This window comes from Odocoileus virginianus, chromosome 3, assembly GCF_023699985.2.
Source record: "Odocoileus virginianus isolate 20LAN1187 ecotype Illinois chromosome 3, Ovbor_1.2, whole genome shotgun sequence".
In the NCBI taxonomy this organism is placed as follows: domain Eukaryota; kingdom Metazoa; phylum Chordata; class Mammalia; order Artiodactyla; family Cervidae; genus Odocoileus; species Odocoileus virginianus.
Window position 1 is genome coordinate 90,637,005 of NC_069676.1, and position 19,525 is coordinate 90,656,529.

General features: G+C 38.5%; 1 protein-coding gene, 1 long non-coding RNA gene and 1 pseudogene across 3 annotated transcripts in view; 1 reads left to right on the top strand and 2 right to left on the bottom strand.

Moving 5' to 3' along the window:
• The window catches only part of LNPEP (leucyl and cystinyl aminopeptidase), a 99,722-nt gene extending 91,023 nt beyond the window's left edge, over positions 1-8,699 (top strand). For both annotated transcript variants that reach the window (XM_020875453.2, XM_020875454.2), the window contains exon 18: positions 378-8,699. In XM_020875453.2, coding sequence (XP_020731112.1) covers positions 378-509 — 132 coding nt within the window. In that variant the 3' untranslated portion in view covers positions 510-8,699. The remainder of the gene's footprint in view (positions 1-377) is intronic.
• Positions 8,700-9,344: 645 nt separating this feature from the next.
• Positions 9,345-10,925, bottom strand: LOC110126013 (uncharacterized). Its single transcript, XR_002310271.2, has 3 exons — positions 10,840-10,925; positions 10,655-10,716; positions 9,345-9,444 (listed from the first exon to the last, which is right to left on the bottom strand). It is a non-coding gene; the product is annotated as an uncharacterized lncRNA (long non-coding RNA).
• Positions 10,926-16,520: 5,595 nt separating this feature from the next.
• Positions 16,521-16,979, bottom strand: LOC110126012 (FUN14 domain-containing protein 1-like; annotated as a pseudogene).
• Positions 16,980-19,525: the final 2,546 nt, after the last annotated feature.

Here is a 19,525-nt window from a genome sequence, read left to right on the forward strand (position 1 = left end):
CTGCTTCTGTCCTCCACAGTATTCCATTGTCTCCCATCTGATACAGATGATTTTTTGAATTAAGATCAACATATGCCAAGTTTATTTTTAATTGGCGATTAGACTGTTTTTGAAGAGTTCCATTCAGAGGGTAAAATTAGACCCCAGGCCTAACTTTAGACTCTACCTTATTTACTGTCACTTGGCCTTTCCACCCTCCCCACCCCCCAACTGAAATTTGAAAAATTCATCCTTGTGGGAGTAAGGGGAATTCCTTTTTAAAACAGCTTCACATCAGCATGATCATCGCTGAGTTAAAGCTTATTTGAAAAGGATATTCAAAGCTGCGGTATACCATTCTTTTCTTCTTTTGAAATACTTCTGTGTGCAACTTACAGGTCCAGGCATTCTTTGAAAATCAGTCCGAGGCCACCTTTCGACTTCGCTGTGTCCAGGAGGCGCTGGAAGTCATTGAGCTGAACATGCAGTGGGTGGAGAAGAACCTTAAAACCCTGACATATTGGCTGTAGCGTGCGCCACCCGTTCAGAGAGCTTGTTAACTGGGCCTTTGCTGCTTCTTAAAAGCCAAGGTGAAACCAGGATCGCTGCTGAGTTATTTGCACTCTTAGGAGTTCTAGTTTGCTCAGGGCCAGTCTGTATTTTTTCATCTGTCTTTTCTGAAATGTCTTTGGGCAGTGTGTAGTTATTTATTACCAAATTACATTCACCTGTATGCCAACCATCTACAAAAACAATGGGTAATTTTTCTACTTTGAAGATATTCAAATGGGGGGGAAAAAATCTGTTTTGCAATTCTGTTCTCAGTTTCTGGCTAAATGTTGACACCGTGAACTAAGGAATGGGAGCCACCATCTTTGCAGGCTGCGGGTTGGTTAGCCATTTGTTGCTTCTTGTTGATAGATATTTGAATGGTTCCAAGTTAGCATCAAAAAGTACAGTAATAAAGTCATTGAATCATGCAGCTGTAGAGAACTGACCTCAGGTGTGCGGATCTACTTTGGGGGGTTTGAATAATCCTTTCTTTTCTGGAAAAAGTTTATAACTATTATATTTTTTTCTGAAGAATAGTCAGGTGCTACAGAATTTTTAAATTTTTGTTGTAAAGCTAAATAACAAGGCCAAAAGATTTAATTTTCCAAATATTTAACACCTTCTTTTTCATCTTTCAGGAAAATATTTCAAACCGAGTTAGCGTTAATATTTTACTTAGGAATTCCAGTGTTCTCCAAATCTCTGTACACCTTTATCACTCCCTGCCATAGATATCCCTTATGTTATAAATAAGTATTTCTGCATTTATGGCATTTTTTTTTAATACTGGTGTCTCTTATCATGACTTTCTTACTAAGAATTACAGTTTACAGTTTGTTTAAGTTGCTTTTTGGCATGATAGATCACAGACACTTTCTCTTAATCATACCCATTTGAGTGGTTTTTCATTTTATATGATAGAGTTGCATATTAGAAGTATATTTTAAAATAGGGCCTTTGAGAAATTGAACATTTTTATTTGAAGTTCACCATAGTACCTTAAAGGAATAAAGAGAATGTGGATAGGAATAACTTGATTTAGGTTTAATATGGTGGGCTTTGAATTTTTTCTACTGTCAGAAACAGTACTTTTCTTTAGTTGAAAAATCAAAGTTTTCTTTTGTAATGGCCAAACTAACAGATTATAGGGAATGGCCAAGGAAAGAAAGAAAGTATCCAAAACTATATGGCAATTTTACTCCTTCTAAAGGGGAAATACTGTACTTGAATTTTTTGAGCTATGCAGACTTATACCTAGATTGTTGTGTTTCTTTGATTCTTAGGAGAAAAGCTTTCTCCCTAGTATTTATTGTACTTTCTATTTTGCTTGAAAACACCTACGTACATAAAAAGGGTATTTACCCATTTTTCAGCACTTAAAACACTCCACTGAATCAGACAATGGGAAAGGTCACCTTTTTTTTTATTTAGCAGGTATCAAGTGAGAATATAGGAATTATGTATAAAATTATATTTTATTTTATGAAAATATTTTTATATAGCAAAATTGCAAAGACTGGCAATAGAAACTAAAGATAACCTTCTTTAGCCCTAGTATGTTTTCTCCCAATTTAGAGTTTTCTAAACAGCACTTATCTCTGTATTTTAGAGTAGAAAATACTGTTATCTGAGAATCAGAGAATCATCTGAAGATGTTTTTTTGAAACTAGGGTGATTGTAGGTCTTTATTCCTCTTGTGCTTCAGTAAATGAATGATAATTTAGTCGATATTTGTAAGTGTGTTTTTATATTTTTAGAGTGGGGAAAAATACTAAAATTTTGGAGGATTTTTTTGTTGCTGGGTTGTTGTTTTTTTTTTTAACCATATTACTAAAGTCCACTTTGATACAGAGTTTAAACTTTGCTACTTCTCAAAATCATTTAAGATTCTTCCATTTTGCCTGCCCATCTTCACATTGTTTCTATAATATTTGTTAGCTCTGCATATGGCAAATCTTGTCTTGAATTATATCATTCTTTCCTGGGAGTGTGTGTGTCAGGAGCAGGGTGGAGGTTGTTATAATTAAAACTTTATCAAAGCATGGGCTAAAAAGGAGGTAACTCAAAATCCATTTCTATCTTTGTACTCAAAAGCCATTCATTCCCATAATACCAGATCCATACCAACTGTATTTTTCATTTATAGGCCTCACCTCAGATTTTCCTGTGAGATTCCATACTTTTTTAATGTTATGCTATCCCATCTATACAGGGCTTCCAAAAACCAACTCTTAAGTCGGGAATATAAGGTTAAATGATGGGTAGACCATGTGGTATGATAAGTATTGTTGGAGCTTTTGAAGTTTTTCCCCCCAGAATTTTATTTCACCACTGTATTTCTGAGAACTCAGATAGAAGCACAGCAGTTCTTTGTTATGTGAGCACACACCATGACACATTTCAGTACTGTCTGACGAGTGTTACTTACATTCATTGCAGAGAGAGTCGACTTGAATTAATAAAAAGACACATCATACTATATTATTAGCAAAGACAACATTGGAAATCTGGGACTGTAGAAGAAAAGCTTAGGCTTTGGAAATCTGAAAGGCTATGAAACTAGAAACGCAAGGAGTTCAGTTTGTTGATATCTAGTTGCTTGCTAATACCAACTGATTAGATACAGTAAACTGAAGTAGAGTCAGCAGCTACCGTAAGCTTGTGCTTTGCTCCATCTTTAAGCAAAATTGTGTTGTTTGCCACTGTTTTGGTGTTCACGAGCTTTCTTACTGTCGCAGGTTCCTCTTAACACTAATGTTCTTCACCATTCGTGTTTTCACGTGTACTTTAGCCACTGTGGGGACAGAGCTGTCAGAAGAGTTCTGGGTATATACTGAGCCACATCAGTCTTTCTGGGTGCAGGACAGAATCCTTTCTGAACACTGGAAAGGAAGAAATGAAAGTTAAGTGCTGAGTTTGCTGGGTTACAGAGAGCCTGGTCCTGAGTTAGCTTCTGAGCATCTAGTTGATCTAATGCACATGGAACGATAATCTGTAGTCAGGTTGCTGAATATTTACATAATCCTCGTGTATGTCATGGGGGTGCAGGGAAGGTGTATGCATCTCAGGAGATGTGCAGACAGCAATTTCTGGGCTGAGTTTGCAAAACAAGACCTGAATTTCATAGGTATGATGTAGTTCTCCCCTTTGCCTTTTTTTTTTTTTTTAATTGGAATTAACTCTTTTCTTCCTCCTTTACATCCCCATTTGTATTTTTAAAAGCCTACGTGTTCACTTTTGCTGGGTTTTGCTTTCTTTTCTTTTGTGCTTCATTCTCTTCATTGGCAACTAAGTACCAGATGAAAAGTGGAAGTCCGAAAGTATGATAAACCTCCTCTTCTCCCCTTCCCTTGTTGCCTATGTGGGCAATAGCTCAGAGTAGTTGATTGATTTCTTTGAGCGGTTCTTTGGGGGTATTTACTTTTTAAATGTATGCATGTGTTTAGATGTTTTTATATTCTTTCATCTTAGTATAGTTTATCCTGATGAAAAGTGAAAGAGACATTCTCCTGTGAAAATCTCTCTTAGCCTTTCAATTTTTCCTGCCTGGGCAATAGCTACAGAGTAGTTACTTGATTTCCTTCTTTGGAGGGAGATGGTCATGGTGAGAGAAGAGCAGAGTATGTTCTTTTTAAAATGTGTCTAAATGTGTTTGCCACTATTTTGTGGGTGTTTGAATTTTAAAGTAGTTTGGGCTTTCCTTCATCCTCCTCATGGATAAGTAGAGATCTAATTTACCGTGAAGGTCCCAAAGTATGACGAATGTCTTATCTGCCCTCTCCTTATTGCCTGTATGGACATACCCGAGTGGTTGTAGTTTCTGTTGTTTTGATCTAGTCTGTTCTTGAGGGCAGGGATGGGGGAGGGATGTACATTCTTTTTTTCAAGTGTATATAAATATTATGCCACTTTTTAGTATCTTATTTTAGGTGTGTTCCTTTGCATGAATGCATATGTACTTAATGAAAAGGGAGCTTCAGAGTATGACAGATCTCCTCTTCCCTTTTCCTTACTGCCTTTTTGGGCAGTAGCTAGAGTAGTTTTTGTTTTGTGACTTGGGAGACAGTGGGGTATGTACTTAATGTATATAAATAAATCTGTAACTTTGTATTATAACTAATCATTTCGTACTATGTCCTTCTCATAGGACGTGAAAGTACCTAATGAGACGTGGAGGTCCACATGTATGACAATCTCCTCTTGACCCCTTCCCGTGTTGCCCGAGAGGGCAATGGCTAGTAGAGTAGTTGATTAGTTTCAGGGGCTCTTTTGTGGGTATTAGGGTAAATGCTTTTAAATACATATACTCATGTTTTTGCTTCCTTATTATAGTATTTCATTTGGTACCCAGCTCTCCACCCGGGGGCTTCCCTGATGGCCCAGCTGGTGAAGAATCTGCCTGCAATGTAGGAGACCCGGGTTTGATCCCTGAGTTAAGATCCCCTGGAGTGTGGAATGGCTCCCCACTCCAGTCATCTGGCCTGGAGAATTCCATGGACAGAGAAGCCTGGCGGGCTACAGTCCATAGGGTTGCAAAGAGCCGGACCCGACTGGGTGACTTTCACTCACTCACTCTCCTTCACTTGGACTGGTAGGTTGCTAATGAACCACAGAGTCTGGATACAGAGCAGTCTTCTCTCCTTTCCCTTTTTATCCATGTAGTCAATAATTTTAAAGTAGTTTGGGCTTTTAGAATTTTTTTTTGGCGGGGGGGGGGGGGGCTGGGAAGGGACTGAGGCAGGATATATTCTTTTGAAATCTGTATATATACAGTGCCTGTTTCTATATCATGTTATTCCATTTGGCACTTATCCCTTGCTTGGATGTGTAGGTACCTAACGAGATGTGGAGGTATGGATGTAGGAAAATCTTCTGTCTTCCCCTTTCCTTGTCACCTCTGTGGATAATAGTTGTAGAAAAGCCTAGATTATTTTTACCTCTATCACTCCCTTGCCTGGGAGCATAGGAATATGTACTTTTTACAATGTATATAAATGTTTGTGTTCTTTTTTTTGTTAGTTCATTTTGTACCTAAACCTTTCCAGGGATTCTTAGGTACATGATGAAAATTAAGGTTCATTCTATGAAAAAATCTCCTCTTCTCCCCTTCCCTTATTGCCTGTCTAGGCAATGACTAGTAGCGTAGTTGTTTGAAGAATTTTTTGCAGGGGGCAGAGTGGTGAGGGTTTCTGGGTTTGCTTGTGTGTTCAGACGTTTGCTGCATTTATTTGTGCTGTCACTTCAAGCCTAGTGTCTTTTTTGACTCCTAAATATCAAATACAATGCAGAGGCTCAGATTGGGGTGTAATAAATCTCGCCCCCTTCCTCTGTAGCCTGTGCATACCGGTAGTATAGGAGTACTTGAGGATTTGGTTTTCTGTTGTTTGTTTTTGAGGTTTTTAATGGGGGGTGAGCTTGTTAGGCAAGATACCTAAATTTTTTAAATGTATACAAATGTTTCTGCCTCTTTTGGTGTTCATTTCATCTTGAATCCAGTCTTTTGCATGACTCTTTAGGAACTTAATGAAAATTGAAACTGATTCTATGAAAAATTTCCTTACTCACTTTCCCTCATTGGGTAGTGGCAGAAGAATAGGCGTTCAGCTTCTGTTTTTGGAGCAGTAGGGATGGGAGGGGTGTGTGTGTGTGTGTGTGTGTGTGTGTGTGTGTGTGTGTGTACATATATATACACTTTTTAAATGTATAAATGTTTGCTACATTTTTTGTGTTATTTCATCTAGTACCCAGTTCTTTGCTGGGATCTGTAGGTATATAATGAAACATGGAGGTCCAGATGTATGATAAATCTCCTCTACTCCCTTCCCTGGCTGCCTACATGGGCAGTAGTTCAGCAATTTAGGAATTTTTTCTTTTCTTTTTTCTTTTTTTTAGAGGGAGGAATTATTGGGTGGGTAGTAGTTAGTGGGGAGGGACGGGTTATGCCCTTTTTAAAAGTGTATATAAATGTTTTCATGTTCCTGATTTTATACGTAGTCCTTTGGGTGGATGTCAAGTTACCAAATGCAAGTTGAGGGGAAGTGTATGACAACCTCCGCTTCTCCCCTTCCCCTTGTTGCCTGTGTGGTAACAGCAAGTAGAAGAGTTGTATGTTGTTTGCTTGTTATAGAGGTTTATATTTTTGGCAGGGGAATATTCTTAATATACATGAATGTTTTCATTTGTTGCTTTATGTTGTGTTCAGTCCTTTACATGGCTATGTAGGGAACTAATGAAAATTGACTCTCTTAGATGAGCAGGTTACTTTTCTTCCTTTCCCACATATTTGCTCCTTCAGCTGGAGCTAGTGTAGTTACTATTTTGTGGCTATTTTTATTCTCTCAGATATATGCATTTAAAGTTGTAAGTGTATACATGCACGTATATGATTTGCTTCTTTTCTTCCCCTGTTATTTTCCTTTAATAGTTAGTCCCTTGAGGGCTCTGAGTGTATCTAACAAAAAATGCCCCACCAGGTCCCTGCCATCCGAGCTAAAAGTGAAGCACCGAGGTGGTGTGACTGATGGCCCCAGGCGTGTCGCCCATGAGATGGGGGCAGACACTTGGATACGGTTGAGCTGTGAGAGCTAGTCACAGCCAGCAGGTCTCGGGTTGACTCACACTGAACGAAACAGAGAGAAGGGAGGGACCTGTACTTTGGCAATTCCAGAAAGTCAAAAAGACAATACTTCAGGTGCGATTAAATTTTTTTTTTGCTCTTCACCTCTCAGCAGCACGCATTCAAACTCATGTGAAGACCCTTGAGAGTAGCTCCTTTCTGAGGCCTGGATTCTGACTCAGTTCCATCAGTAACATATTCTTCTGTACTTGGTAGAAATCATTTTGGGTTTTGGAGCGAATCTTTTTGAGTTAATTGCCATCATTCTAGTAAATGACAACATGGGTCCCAAAGCTGATCCAAGAAGATCTCCCAAAACCCTGCACATGGGAGGGCGAGTTGGCCCTTCCCTCCCCAGAGCTCTTCGGCATGGCTGCATCTGTCTCCTCTCCTTCTCCACTGGCTGAACCATTCCTGTTCACTTTTCCTTTTTGTCTTCAGTGCTTGCCAGGTTTGCTGTTATAAGCCCATGTTGTCCCTTTAGTTCTGTGTCTTTGCATGCATTTCATACATCCAGACCTGTGTGTTAACTTTCAGCATTCTTCAGTCATATTTCACATTGACTGTTCATCCACCACATGGTAAATGTTACGACTCCATATTTATCTGTCACAAAGAAAATGCATGTGGAAAATCCATCCATCCCTCTCTTCCCTCCCTCCGAGCTTCTGAGCACTGTTTTTTTGTTCTGCAATTTATAACCAATATAATGCTGAAGATTTGCCATACATACTGTTATTTTTAGAAACATTGAGTGGTAGGACTCCTAGAAAATTTGCAAAGAGATGTTATTCACCATATCAGACTCTCAGGTTCTAGTGATGAAAATTTTGCTTATACTTTGCTGTTACTTATACCTGCTGCTGCACGGAAAATAAAAGTTTATTCATGCCACATTTAACTTTGACCATAAATAAAAGGGAGCATCTTTTTGGAGTTAGTCATGGTCATCTTTAGCGGTATTTCTCAACAGTTCTTAATTTGAAATACTTCAAAGCAAGTAAAGGTCAGGGCTTAGCTGAATGAAATGCTCCAGAACGAAGTGTAGAAAGCATCAGTACAGTAACATATTCATGTGTATAAAGTGACAGTTACAGCATAATTGGAACATTTGCATTAATCAAGAAACTCACATTGAGACAAAACTCAGTCTTACAGCTTTCTTGATTAAAGCCAAGTGTTCCATGCTGCTGTGAAGAACAGTCTCTCAAACACTTTGAAAAGTAATTACTTCAAAACTTGTAAAGGTATCACGTTTTTGTATTTAAACACTTAACAGAGATCTCCAATTTCTTGAATCTGAGCTTGTGGGTAGAATTCTAAATTTGTATCATAATCTTGTCTTTTGTGAAAGATTTTGAAAATAGTATGTATATATATAATATTATATATGCAAATTGTGTTTTGTCACTTGTAAAGGGAAAAGGCTTATTTTTCTTTATACTTCTGATACCTTGTTTTGCATATGACCAGCACTGACTGAAAGGCATGTGTACCTGCAAACACTGTTGCTTTTTTTTGTGAAATAAAAATAAAAGTATTTAAATATAAATATTGTGTAGACCATTTTCATTTTTAAAAAGTCCATATAAAGTGGTTTATCATCTCAGCTGTACCAGAACAGGAACCATGTTCATTGTCTTTCGCAGCGTTTCCTGTCTCACCAGTGCTCCAGTATCTTTACTGCGTGTAACTCAAGGGTTCACAGGCTCATTAGTGCCATGTTGGACTGTCCTGGGTATTGTATGATTATTACCAACATCCCTGGTCTCTAATGCAAGTAGCAACTCCCTACCCACAGTGAAACAACCAAAAATGTCTCCAGACACTGCTAAGCGCTCAGTGGGGTGGAGTGGGGTTAAAGTTATCAGTGGATGCACTCCACGTAGGGCAATTATTTTTAGAATGAAATGATTCTTATAAATACACAGGTCACTTGAGTAGCTATTTGGTCAGATCTCCAATAAGAAGTTCCTTGTTTTGATTCCCGTAAATATTCTTGGGAGAGAACTGAGAATATCTTAGGCTCTCAGGTGTTGGAATTAGAACCAGTATTCTTCTATATAAATTGTTAGCACTTAAAGTGAGGCATTTTAAGGCAAATAGAGTTTGGGGTAAAAGAATTGAGACACTATTTCTGTGCATACAAAAATACACATTGAAGCAATACACTTTTAAAATATTACCAGAACTTACCTGGTGGTCCAGTAGTTCAGACTCTGCACGTCCAATGCAGAGCCACGGGTTCAATCCCTGGTTGGGGAACTAAGATCCCACATGCCACAGGGTGCTGCCTTCTAAAGAAAAAAAAAGGGCAAAAGTTAAAGTTATTACCATTAATAATATATTTGGGGAATGCTCTTAGAAATTAAAAGATTTTTGCTCAGAAGCTACTAGTTCAATTTCTGATACTTGGTTCACAGAGATGTATGGTAAAAATTGAACTAAAACCCATTATAAATATATTGGGTTGGCCAATAAGTTCTTTCAGGTTTGAAAAACTGAACCTTATATAACCTTATATAAAAAATGTTTTTATTCCAGTGGAATTTATAGATGTTAAGTGACATAAATGCATCATCTATAAGTTGAGAATTAACTACAGTCCAGGAAGGCTGCCTCTCAGTCTGACAAAATGTTCCAAAAAGGTAAAGGAGGGGTCAGGATATATAGGAGGTTTTGCATTTTTGCTGAAAATATGTGGTTGAATATCAAACAGTTACTGTGAATCACAGACACAAAAGACATCAAGTTAGAAGATTTTAGTGCCTTTCTATATATGAAAAGAGTCTAGCCGCATTGAAATTCCTTTGATATGTATTTTATCTAGGGCTAGGATCCTGTTTTTGTCATTTCTGAATTACCCTCAGGGTACATGTTGGGGGCAGGTGCAGTGGCTGTGGGCTTGATGGTGGAGCTAAATTCATTGATTATTGAAATGACGGGCAACTTTTTTGTCCATAGCACCTCCTTGTGGTCATAAATTAGATCAAGGTTTGGGAGACATTCCATGACCAATTTTCCCACAGCACTAGGAATTATGACCCATGAAAATTTTCCCTTGTTGCTTCTTTCTCCCCATTTCTACAGTTGGTTGCACTATTACAGTTATTCTGGGTAGAGTTACATTTGATCAACTGCCCCAAGACTTTCAGCCATCATTAATTTTGTCAGTGGATGGGTTACCATTGCATAATGCAATTGAAAACTATCTTTCCAACCCAGGGACTGAACCCAGGTCTCCTGCACAGCAGGTGGATTCTTCACCGTCTGAGCCACCAGGGAAGCCCATCTTATAGACAGGATATGAGTAAATACAGCTAGTCTCATTAATAAAATCATAGTATAGCAGGTAGAGACAAGGCATAAATAGTTCGAGAAACAAGAGGACAGACTAAAACAATTGGTGTAACTGGATGTAAGCTGGTCACAATAAGTCATCAAGTCTACAGGGGAGGCAGCTGGAGAAGAAAAATTCTGAAGGGATCAAGTAGAGATAAATCACACCTTTTGTAAATGAAGATAACAATTACCAACTTGTTGCAGGTCAACATAAGAGGAAAGGCTTTCTGAAAAAGATTAAAGGCAGTGTTTAAGAAAAAAAGTTGTAAAATTATAAATCATTTATTGCTCATAATTCCTGTTGATCTGGGTGAAGTCAGGTTTTCCATTAGAGTTCTGTAATTTCTTACCCCTTTTAGTAGTATGATCTAAAAGTCATCAGAAACTTGTTTGTCCAATAGTCCTTTTTATGAATCTTCTTTAGGATCTTCATAAAAACATCTGAGTAAAATAATGATTGTCTATTAATGTAAGTGACTAAAGACTTAAAATGGCGTGGTTAAATTAAAATCTGATTATAACACAATTGACAAGAAACTTGGTTATTTCTATGACATACAGCATTTTAAGATAACTAGAATTATGACTTGATAACATACCAGGATGTACCAGAATTTTAGATTTTGGAACATCCACATTAATGATATCTACCCATATAAGAAAATTTTGCCACCACTTATTTGACTGTATTTCCCATGTAATATACCCAATAAATTCATTTAATTTAGTATCTGTCTTTGGAATATTTCAGGGGCCCTTTGAAGCATCCCAAAATTAGCTACAGGTCAGAAGAACTTTGTTTAGAATTTCACTTGGGCAAGTTTGTAAGAGACATCAAAGGTTTAAAACACTATCAGATCATTAAAACACTATCAAATAAAATCATAGGTCATTGAAACAATACTTATTTAACCGAAGAGACGAAAGATTTTTAAGGTAAATACAGATCATTTAGAAGACAAATAAACTCATCATCATGTATCAAAAGTAGCCTAACATTTCCAGAAAGCTTTTTCCTCTTAACAGAAGAGGAAACTCCAGCCCTGCACCAATCTACCTTGAATTACAAAGTTCACTTACCTAATTAAATTTAATCCAATCTCAGCCTAATCATGTCCAAAACTGTTCTCAGTCCTCCCTTTCCACAAACTTTGCACAATTTTCTGTACCTATTTAGTTTATTCTTCATTTTTCTTTTGCACTTAGAATTAATCAGCTTTAGAGCAAAAATCTCTTTTCCCTTAACACAACACATTTCCATTCCTCATACCTTCTTTTGCTGAAAACACACATCCTACTTTCCTTGCATACTAAAATATTTCCAGTAGCTTAATTCCCAATCCTTAAAAACCTTGATTTCTAGTGAAAACTAAGAAGCAAGCAATTATGAACACACCAGTATTTCTTTATTGGTAAACTTATGAACATATTCTATAACCTCTAGAAACATGTGCTTTCTCTAGAGTATCTCTCCTCAATGTGCTACAAGATATGTCTAATAACCAAACATCTTTAGTTTTCAGCAATTAATGTTCCAGGATTTTATCTTACTTGAAATAATCTGGATATTCAGTAAATGCTACCATTTACCTTAGCAAAGTTCTAAAGTTTCAAGTTACCAAAAATCTGGAGAAACTATTTTAGGTAGATCCAAAACATTATTCCTAAAGAGTTCACCAGAAAACTCTTATTTATATTTTATAACTTAAAAAAACAATACACCAGGTTAATTCTACTTGCTGACAAACGTTGCAACAGACATAATTAACTTACTGACCTTCAAAACACCTAGGTACAATAAAAATAAGATAGGTCTATTGGTTAAGCCAATAAGCTTAAGATAGCTTTAATACCAGATATTAGTATTTCCTGGATTACATGAACCTAAAATTCTATCTGGCCAGTTTTCTTCATACTTAGAAATATTTAACTTGAAAGCACTTACTTTTAAGTAAATTAGAGCTCTTTTATAAATTTTGGGAATACTAGAGGAGAGAGAGGCATATGGATAATTTGCACAGACATACTAGAGATCTTAGAGCTTTAAAACGTTAGTTATGAGTCAGGCATTACAACATAAACTTACTAGTTTATAACAGTGAAATAAGTTTATTTACTCAGATGATTAAGGCTTTACTATTTGTGGAAAAGACTTAAGATTGTATTTGTCTCCGACAAATCCTTAATGAAGCTGTGAATTTGCTTTTGGTGAGGGAGATTTTTTCAGAGGTTTGAGTTTAAAAAGCCTTTCTCCCCCTCCCCCTTTTTTCCCGTTGGTTTCAGATTCCATCTGATTGAGGTAATCAGGCTCAGTCTCAAGTCATTGTGGACTGTACTTAAATTTTTGATTTGTGGAGATTTGCTAGACAGTTGCTTTTAACTCTCCTAAGAATGGATTTGCCACCTAAATGGTATAAAAAGATCGATTTGCCCAGCTACATTTTCTTTAGTTTTTTCTTTTTTTTTAATGAATAAGATTTCCAACTACACTGAAAACCAGGAATTCCATATTCTAGAATTTTAGGGTTCAGTTTGTCAGGGTTTCAAAAGTTTGCACAAGGTATTCAACAAAGACCCTCTTTTTGAGGGCAGAAGTCAAACTCAGAGCAAAAAAACTCTATTATTGTTTTTATGAACCCCAGAATATTAGCTCCCAGTTTTTAATATTTTGTGGGCTTAGGTAATGCTAGTACTTTTCTTCAGTACGTCTAATTAATATCACCTTAGGGGCAGATGTATACACCCCATCTTAAAGTAGGCAGGGGACACATTCCCCAGTGAAATACAAGGTCCATCACACAATCTAATTAGGCACAGGAGATGTAACCATGTCATATAAAGCCCATGGAAATATACCAATGTTTAGAAACTTTCATCTCAGTTTTATACCTTTAACTTCAGTTTTCAATAGGACCCCATCATCAACAAGCCTTGGTCTTACTAGGAGTCCCAGAAGCTTTCCTTTTTATCCTCCAGCCATTTTATCTACTTTTTTTGGTAAAAAGGTTTTGAGGTTCCCAGTGAGGAGCTGAACCAGTGGACTCAGGCCTTTTTAATCTTTTAACTTGATTGGTTGGCCTAACGTTGCCACAAGCAATTGCTGGTCAGATATCTCAGTGTAATTTTTTCCAGTCTGCTAAATATATATGTACTGTTTAAACTAAGGTAAATACAGTAGACTGGGTTGGGGCCCTTCAAGGTTAAATGGAACAAAGGGACCCCTTATTGGTCCCCAACACTAGGTAGTATTGTATCAAACCTTTGTTTTAATCCTATTAATATCTGTTTTATCTGCCCAATTTCTTGAGAACTACCTGAAGTTTTGGGGTTTTTTTTTATCCTTTTGGAACAAGCCCCTTTAAAATGTCCACCTTGTTGGCTAGAAGTCTTTAGACTTTCCATCAGCTTCTTACTTCCCTGTTAATCTAATTAACAATCTCATGTTTTATTAGCAACTGTAAGACTGAGAGGAAGTCTAGACCACAGAAAATGTTTCCCAAACTTTTGCTTATTTTAAACTAAGGGAGTTCCTAGGTTATATACGTGTGTGTGTGATGGGTGTGGGGTGTGTCTGTGCCTCCAGGGTCCTTGCTGGCTTTCTGGGAAATCCCATGGACAGAGGAGCCTGGTGGGCTGCAGTCCATGGGGTCACAAAGAGGTGGACACGACTGAGCACTCACACACGTATATATAAAACCTTCTAATTTCCACACCTCCCCCCCTACCCCGCAAAGGTACCAATACAACAGCTGTTTAAAATGAGAGCTCTCTAAATATTTACCAATTTAATACCTTTTCCAATTTAAAGGGTCCATCACCTGGTCACTGACAAGTAGTATCTTTATAGCAACTCACACCAATGAGGTGCAAGACGTGTTCCCACAAGGGAGTGCTAAGCATGTAGCCTTCGCAACAGCTACAAAGATTACTTCCCCAAAGTCTAAGAAAGTGGGGGGCCATCACTGTACAGGCAGGCAAAATGAAGTGGAAGATGACCAAGAGCTGGGGCCCTCATGACGACTGTCCTTGAGAGCTGGCACAGCCAGATAAAAGGATAGCTCAGAATTCCAGTCTATCCAACGGGCTGCCAAATGTGCACCAAATGTGTACCTTCTGGATGAGAGACCCAGGTCTCAAACCAGAGCAGGCCGGGACAGGGGATTGCAAGGAGGGGTGCCTAAGTTCAGGTGGAATATTTACATTCCAAATACACAGGGAGAGAAAAGCAGGTCCTTCCTAGAAAGGCTTTTGTTACTTTAAGGACAGAATTGTGAAAAGGTGTTTTATCCAGTTGGATTTTCTCTAGCTGTGCACACACACAAAAATTAATTCTGTAACCTCAAAAGAATCTCAGTTTGGCCATCTTAAGGGCAAGATTTCCTTTAATTTCCTGTTAAGTACTGGAAGTTTAAGTTCTGTAGGTACATATTAAATCTTCCCAGTGTCTTTCAACGGAGGATAAGCCAGGTACCTCTCCTTGCAAGTAAGGTTCTAAGAAAACCTGCTTCTTAAGGCAGGAGTTGAACCACCACCAAATAAAACAGTATCTTGCTCCTTGGAAGGAAAGCTATGACCAACCTAGACAATGTATTAAAGAGCAGAGACATCACTTTGCCAACAAAGATCAAAGTCAAAGCTATGATTTTTCCAGTAGTCATGTATGGATGTGAGAGTTGGACCATAAAGAAGGCTGTGTGTGTATGTTAGTCGCTCAGTCGTGTCCAATTCTTTGTGACCCCATGGACTGTAACCTGCTGGACTCCTCTGTCCATGGGATTCTCCAGGCAAGAACACTGGAGTATATTGCCATGCCCTTCTCCAGGGGATCTTCCTGACCCAGGGATTGAATAGGGTCTCCTGCATTGTAGGCAGATTCTTCACTGAGCCACAAAGGAAGTCTAAAGAAGGCCGAGTGCTGAGGAATTGATGCTTTCAAATTGTGGTACTAGAGAAGACACTTCAGAGTCCCTTGGACTGCAAGGAGATCAAACCAGTCAATCCTGAAGGAGATCAACCCTTAGCATTCAATCAACTGATGCTGAAGCTCCCACACTTAGGCCACCTGATGTCTAGAGCCGACTCTGGAAAAGACAGTGATTCTGGGAAAGTTGAGAGCAGGAGGAGAAGGGGACGACAGAGAATGAGATGGTTGGATGGCATCACCAACTCAATGGTCATGAATCAAAAAAAAAAGTCATGAATCTAAGCAAACTCCAGGAGATAGCGGAGGACAGGGGGCCCTGGAGCGTTACAGTCCATGAAGTCACAAAGAGTCGGACGTATCTTAGTGACTGAACAACAACAAAATCTCTTCTGCTAATAACCAGATGTCTGAGACCTAAGAGAGACTCACCTTAACTCATCTGGACTTCTTGAGGAAGGGCAAACAGGGTCAAGGGGGCTTCTGCTGATACCAAAGCTCCCGTTCCTCGTAGAGTTCAAGTGAGGGAGAGAAGTCTGTTCTGGATCCCTTTGTTGGTTACCAAAACTCAACTGGAAAAAAAAAAAAACCACAGACACACACAACCTAAAAATTTAGAACTATATTTTGTACTGAGGACTGGAGTCTGGGAAGGCATCCCCTCAGAAAGCTCAGGAGGACTATTACTAAGAGGGAAAGAGGGGACAGGATATGTAGGAGTTTCGTTTGTTTCTTTTTTAAAATAAAATGAAGATAATATTCTACTGAGGAATATATCCAACAGATTTTTTTTATCTCTCCATATCTACATCCAATAGTAGTGTTTTACAGGCAAATTTTAAACAAACACAAATTAAAAAAAAAAAAATGAAAACCATGTTTTGCTCAGGGATACTATTTTATATATATATTATATAGGTCATTTTACAGAAGATAACTCGTTTGTCAAATTTCAGATGGCAAAATGCTAAGCAGTGAGCTCGGTACTGTCCAGCTAGCTGTTCTTGGCATCCATCCTGGAGAATCTGTCAGTGTGTAAGGTCGAGACCATCTTGTCACCACCAAGTCTCTTCCCAGAGGTGATTCCACTGTGATAGAACATTCGCCTTCTTAAGATGCAAGGCCTAGCACAAAGCCTCCCACAGATCCACTGGATATCACAGTGTTCTGTCTGACACATTTTTTTGCTTCTTCCATTAATGATTTTGGGTGCTGCCTCATTTGCTGGTTTCCTCATTGTCCTTCTGTTTTGTTTACATCTTTTTAAACTCTCCTCCAGTCGATCTGCACACAGCCACCGTGACCGGCAATCTGAAGGAGAAGGCCACCACCTACTGCAGTTGCCGCAAGTTTTCGAACTTTCTGGAACAAAAATCCCACACACCAGCCACTCACTCCACCCATTACAATCTGGGTGGCTACTGAGTATTTTCCTACCATAGGTCCAGAGCTGCGGGCAAACACCCGATTCCACCAGTGGTGTCTTCTGGCATACTCAGTTAAATCCAACGCTTCATAAGACTCACCATCACTTTCATATTCTTGGGAAGGGAGGTTCCGGGTCGCCATGATACTGCCAGCAGCTGTACTGAGGTAGTCCCAACCCGCCCGCCTCTCCCCACTACTTTAAAAACTGCTCTAGGCCCAGGTGGAAGTCTATGGTAGGAGTTACCGCTGAAAAAAAATTTTTAGTCAAACATCAAAAGATTATTACTGATCACACACGTACAAAAGACATCTTCAAGTTAATGATTTTAGTGCTTGTCTGTGAATGGGAAAATGCAAGATTCTAGACCAACTGAAATTATTTCTTTGACAGGCATCTTAAACACCCAGGGCCAGTATCCTGTTTTTCTCCATTCTGAATTTCCCTCAGGCTGTGTCATCAGGGGCAGCTGCAGTGGCTGATGGCTTGATGGTGGACATAATTTGTTGTTTACTGAAATGGCAGGTGATGCTTTTTGGTCCACATTTTCAATATTTCAGAATTTTTAGAATTAATGGCACAGAAGAGTTTCATTAGGCATATTTTCTTTTATGCTTTACTTCTTGAATTCTTATCACAACCCACCCCCATAATAAAACACAAAAGCATTGTACATGTACTAAAACTTGTGTGTGAAATGAACATTTGATTCACATGGTATCAATTACCACAGAAAAACATTCTTTATTATTATAGTCCACCCTCTAGGTCCAACAATTGGTCATCTGCTTCCAAGGCTTGATGTTTTAATCTTCACTTTTATTATTTTCCCTCATGGATGGAGATCCAAGCATACAACCAAAGTCCAGTTGACATAAATGTACTTCAGGGCTCCCTGTGATCTTTGTTGTTGGCTGAGCAGAATTATAATCAGGACTTCTTACATTTATAACAAACTTCACTCTTGTTCTCCACTCATTCCTCTAAAGGGAGAACATGATGATAGAGTTATCGAAATTGATACTTGGTGGTGTCAATGTGTTGCTATTCCAGTGCCATTTGTATACAAGCCAAGAATGGGAAATCGGGAGGCTTCATGTTTCATGCTTTCTGATGTTGTTGGTCTTCTACGTGAATGTAGCTGATCCTCGGGTGTTTCGTGCAAGACTGCACATTGGCTGGCTTCTGAGTTTAGTGGTTGTCTTTAACCTTCATTTTCTTTGCCTCTCAGGCCTTTGGAATTTTTTATTTGAGTAAGATTATTAGAATATTACTATTATTACATAATAAAAAAGTCAATGTGTTCTAGAAATTTAAAGGACCTGAAAGACTGTATAGCAAAGACTGACATCAATCAGGATTGGAAGTGATTCTCGAGTCAAGCATTTCCCACTTGTCACTTAATTCCTATTAGCCTCTATTTTTCTCCATTAATAAAATAGGCATACTGTCTACTTTTCAGGCTTGTTAACATTAAATAAAATACCTATAAAGTACCTAGCATATTACTTGTATCACGATGACAGTAAATATCAACTGCTATTGTTAAAACTGCCAGCGGCTTTCTGAAGCATATGGATGTTAAAATCGTTGCATATGGAAATGAGGTGGTTTTTTTTTCTAATTGAATAAGGTTATTTCAGTTAGGAAGTTAGGAAAGTTATTTTAGTCAAATCTTTTTTATAAATTTAAGCCTTAAATTTGCAAATGTATTTTTGTTTGAGAGGTACTATATATTAGAAAAAGCATGCTGGTATGAATCTAAAAATCAATTACAGAAAGAAAAATGGGAAAAGCACAAACTCATGGAGAATAAACAACATGCTACTAAAAAAAAAAAAAGTCAGTGAAGGAATCAAAGAGGAAATCAGAAAATACCTGAAGACAAATGAAAATGAAAACACATCTTTCCAAAAATGTATGAGATGCAGCAAAGGTGGTTCTAAAGAGGGACGTTTATAGCAATACAGACCTATCTCAAGAAAACAAGAAAAAATCTCAATTAACCTCATGTTGAAAAGAACAATAAGCAAAGCCCAAAGTCAACAGAAGGAAGGAAATAACAAAGGGAGTCAGTAAAGCGGAGAGCAGAAAAACAATAGAAAATATCAATGCAGGAGGCTCAGCGGCAGCCTGAGACCATGCTGACTCAGTGGTGATGGGCTCCAGTGGGCCCCAATGTGGGGATCAGCGGGGATCAGGTCCTTCCCCCCAGAGCGAGGCCCCAGCCAGAGGAGGCAGGGCAAACAGAAGAAAGAAGAGGGGAAATCAGGGATGTCTGTCATCTCTAGGCACAGGTGTTCTGGCTTTACTGAAAGAAATCATCCAGACAAGATGGTAGAGTAGAAGGACTTGAGTCCACCTCCTCTCATGAAAACACCAAAATCATAGCCAACTTCTGAACAACCACCGAGAAAACAGACTCCAACCTACCAGAAAAGATACTCAATATCCAAAGGCTAAGTAGAAGCCACTATATTCTATAGCCAAAAAGTTGGGGTACTTTCATAGTACAATCAAATCCCATACCTTCTACATGGGAGACCCTCAGAGCTGGAAAATAATTAAAACCCAGAGATTCTCCCCTAGGAGTGACAGCTCTGAACTCCACGTCAGGCTGCACAATCTGGGGTGGGGTCAGGCATTGGGAAGAGGGGTCCCCAGAGCATTTGACTTTGATGGTCAGTGG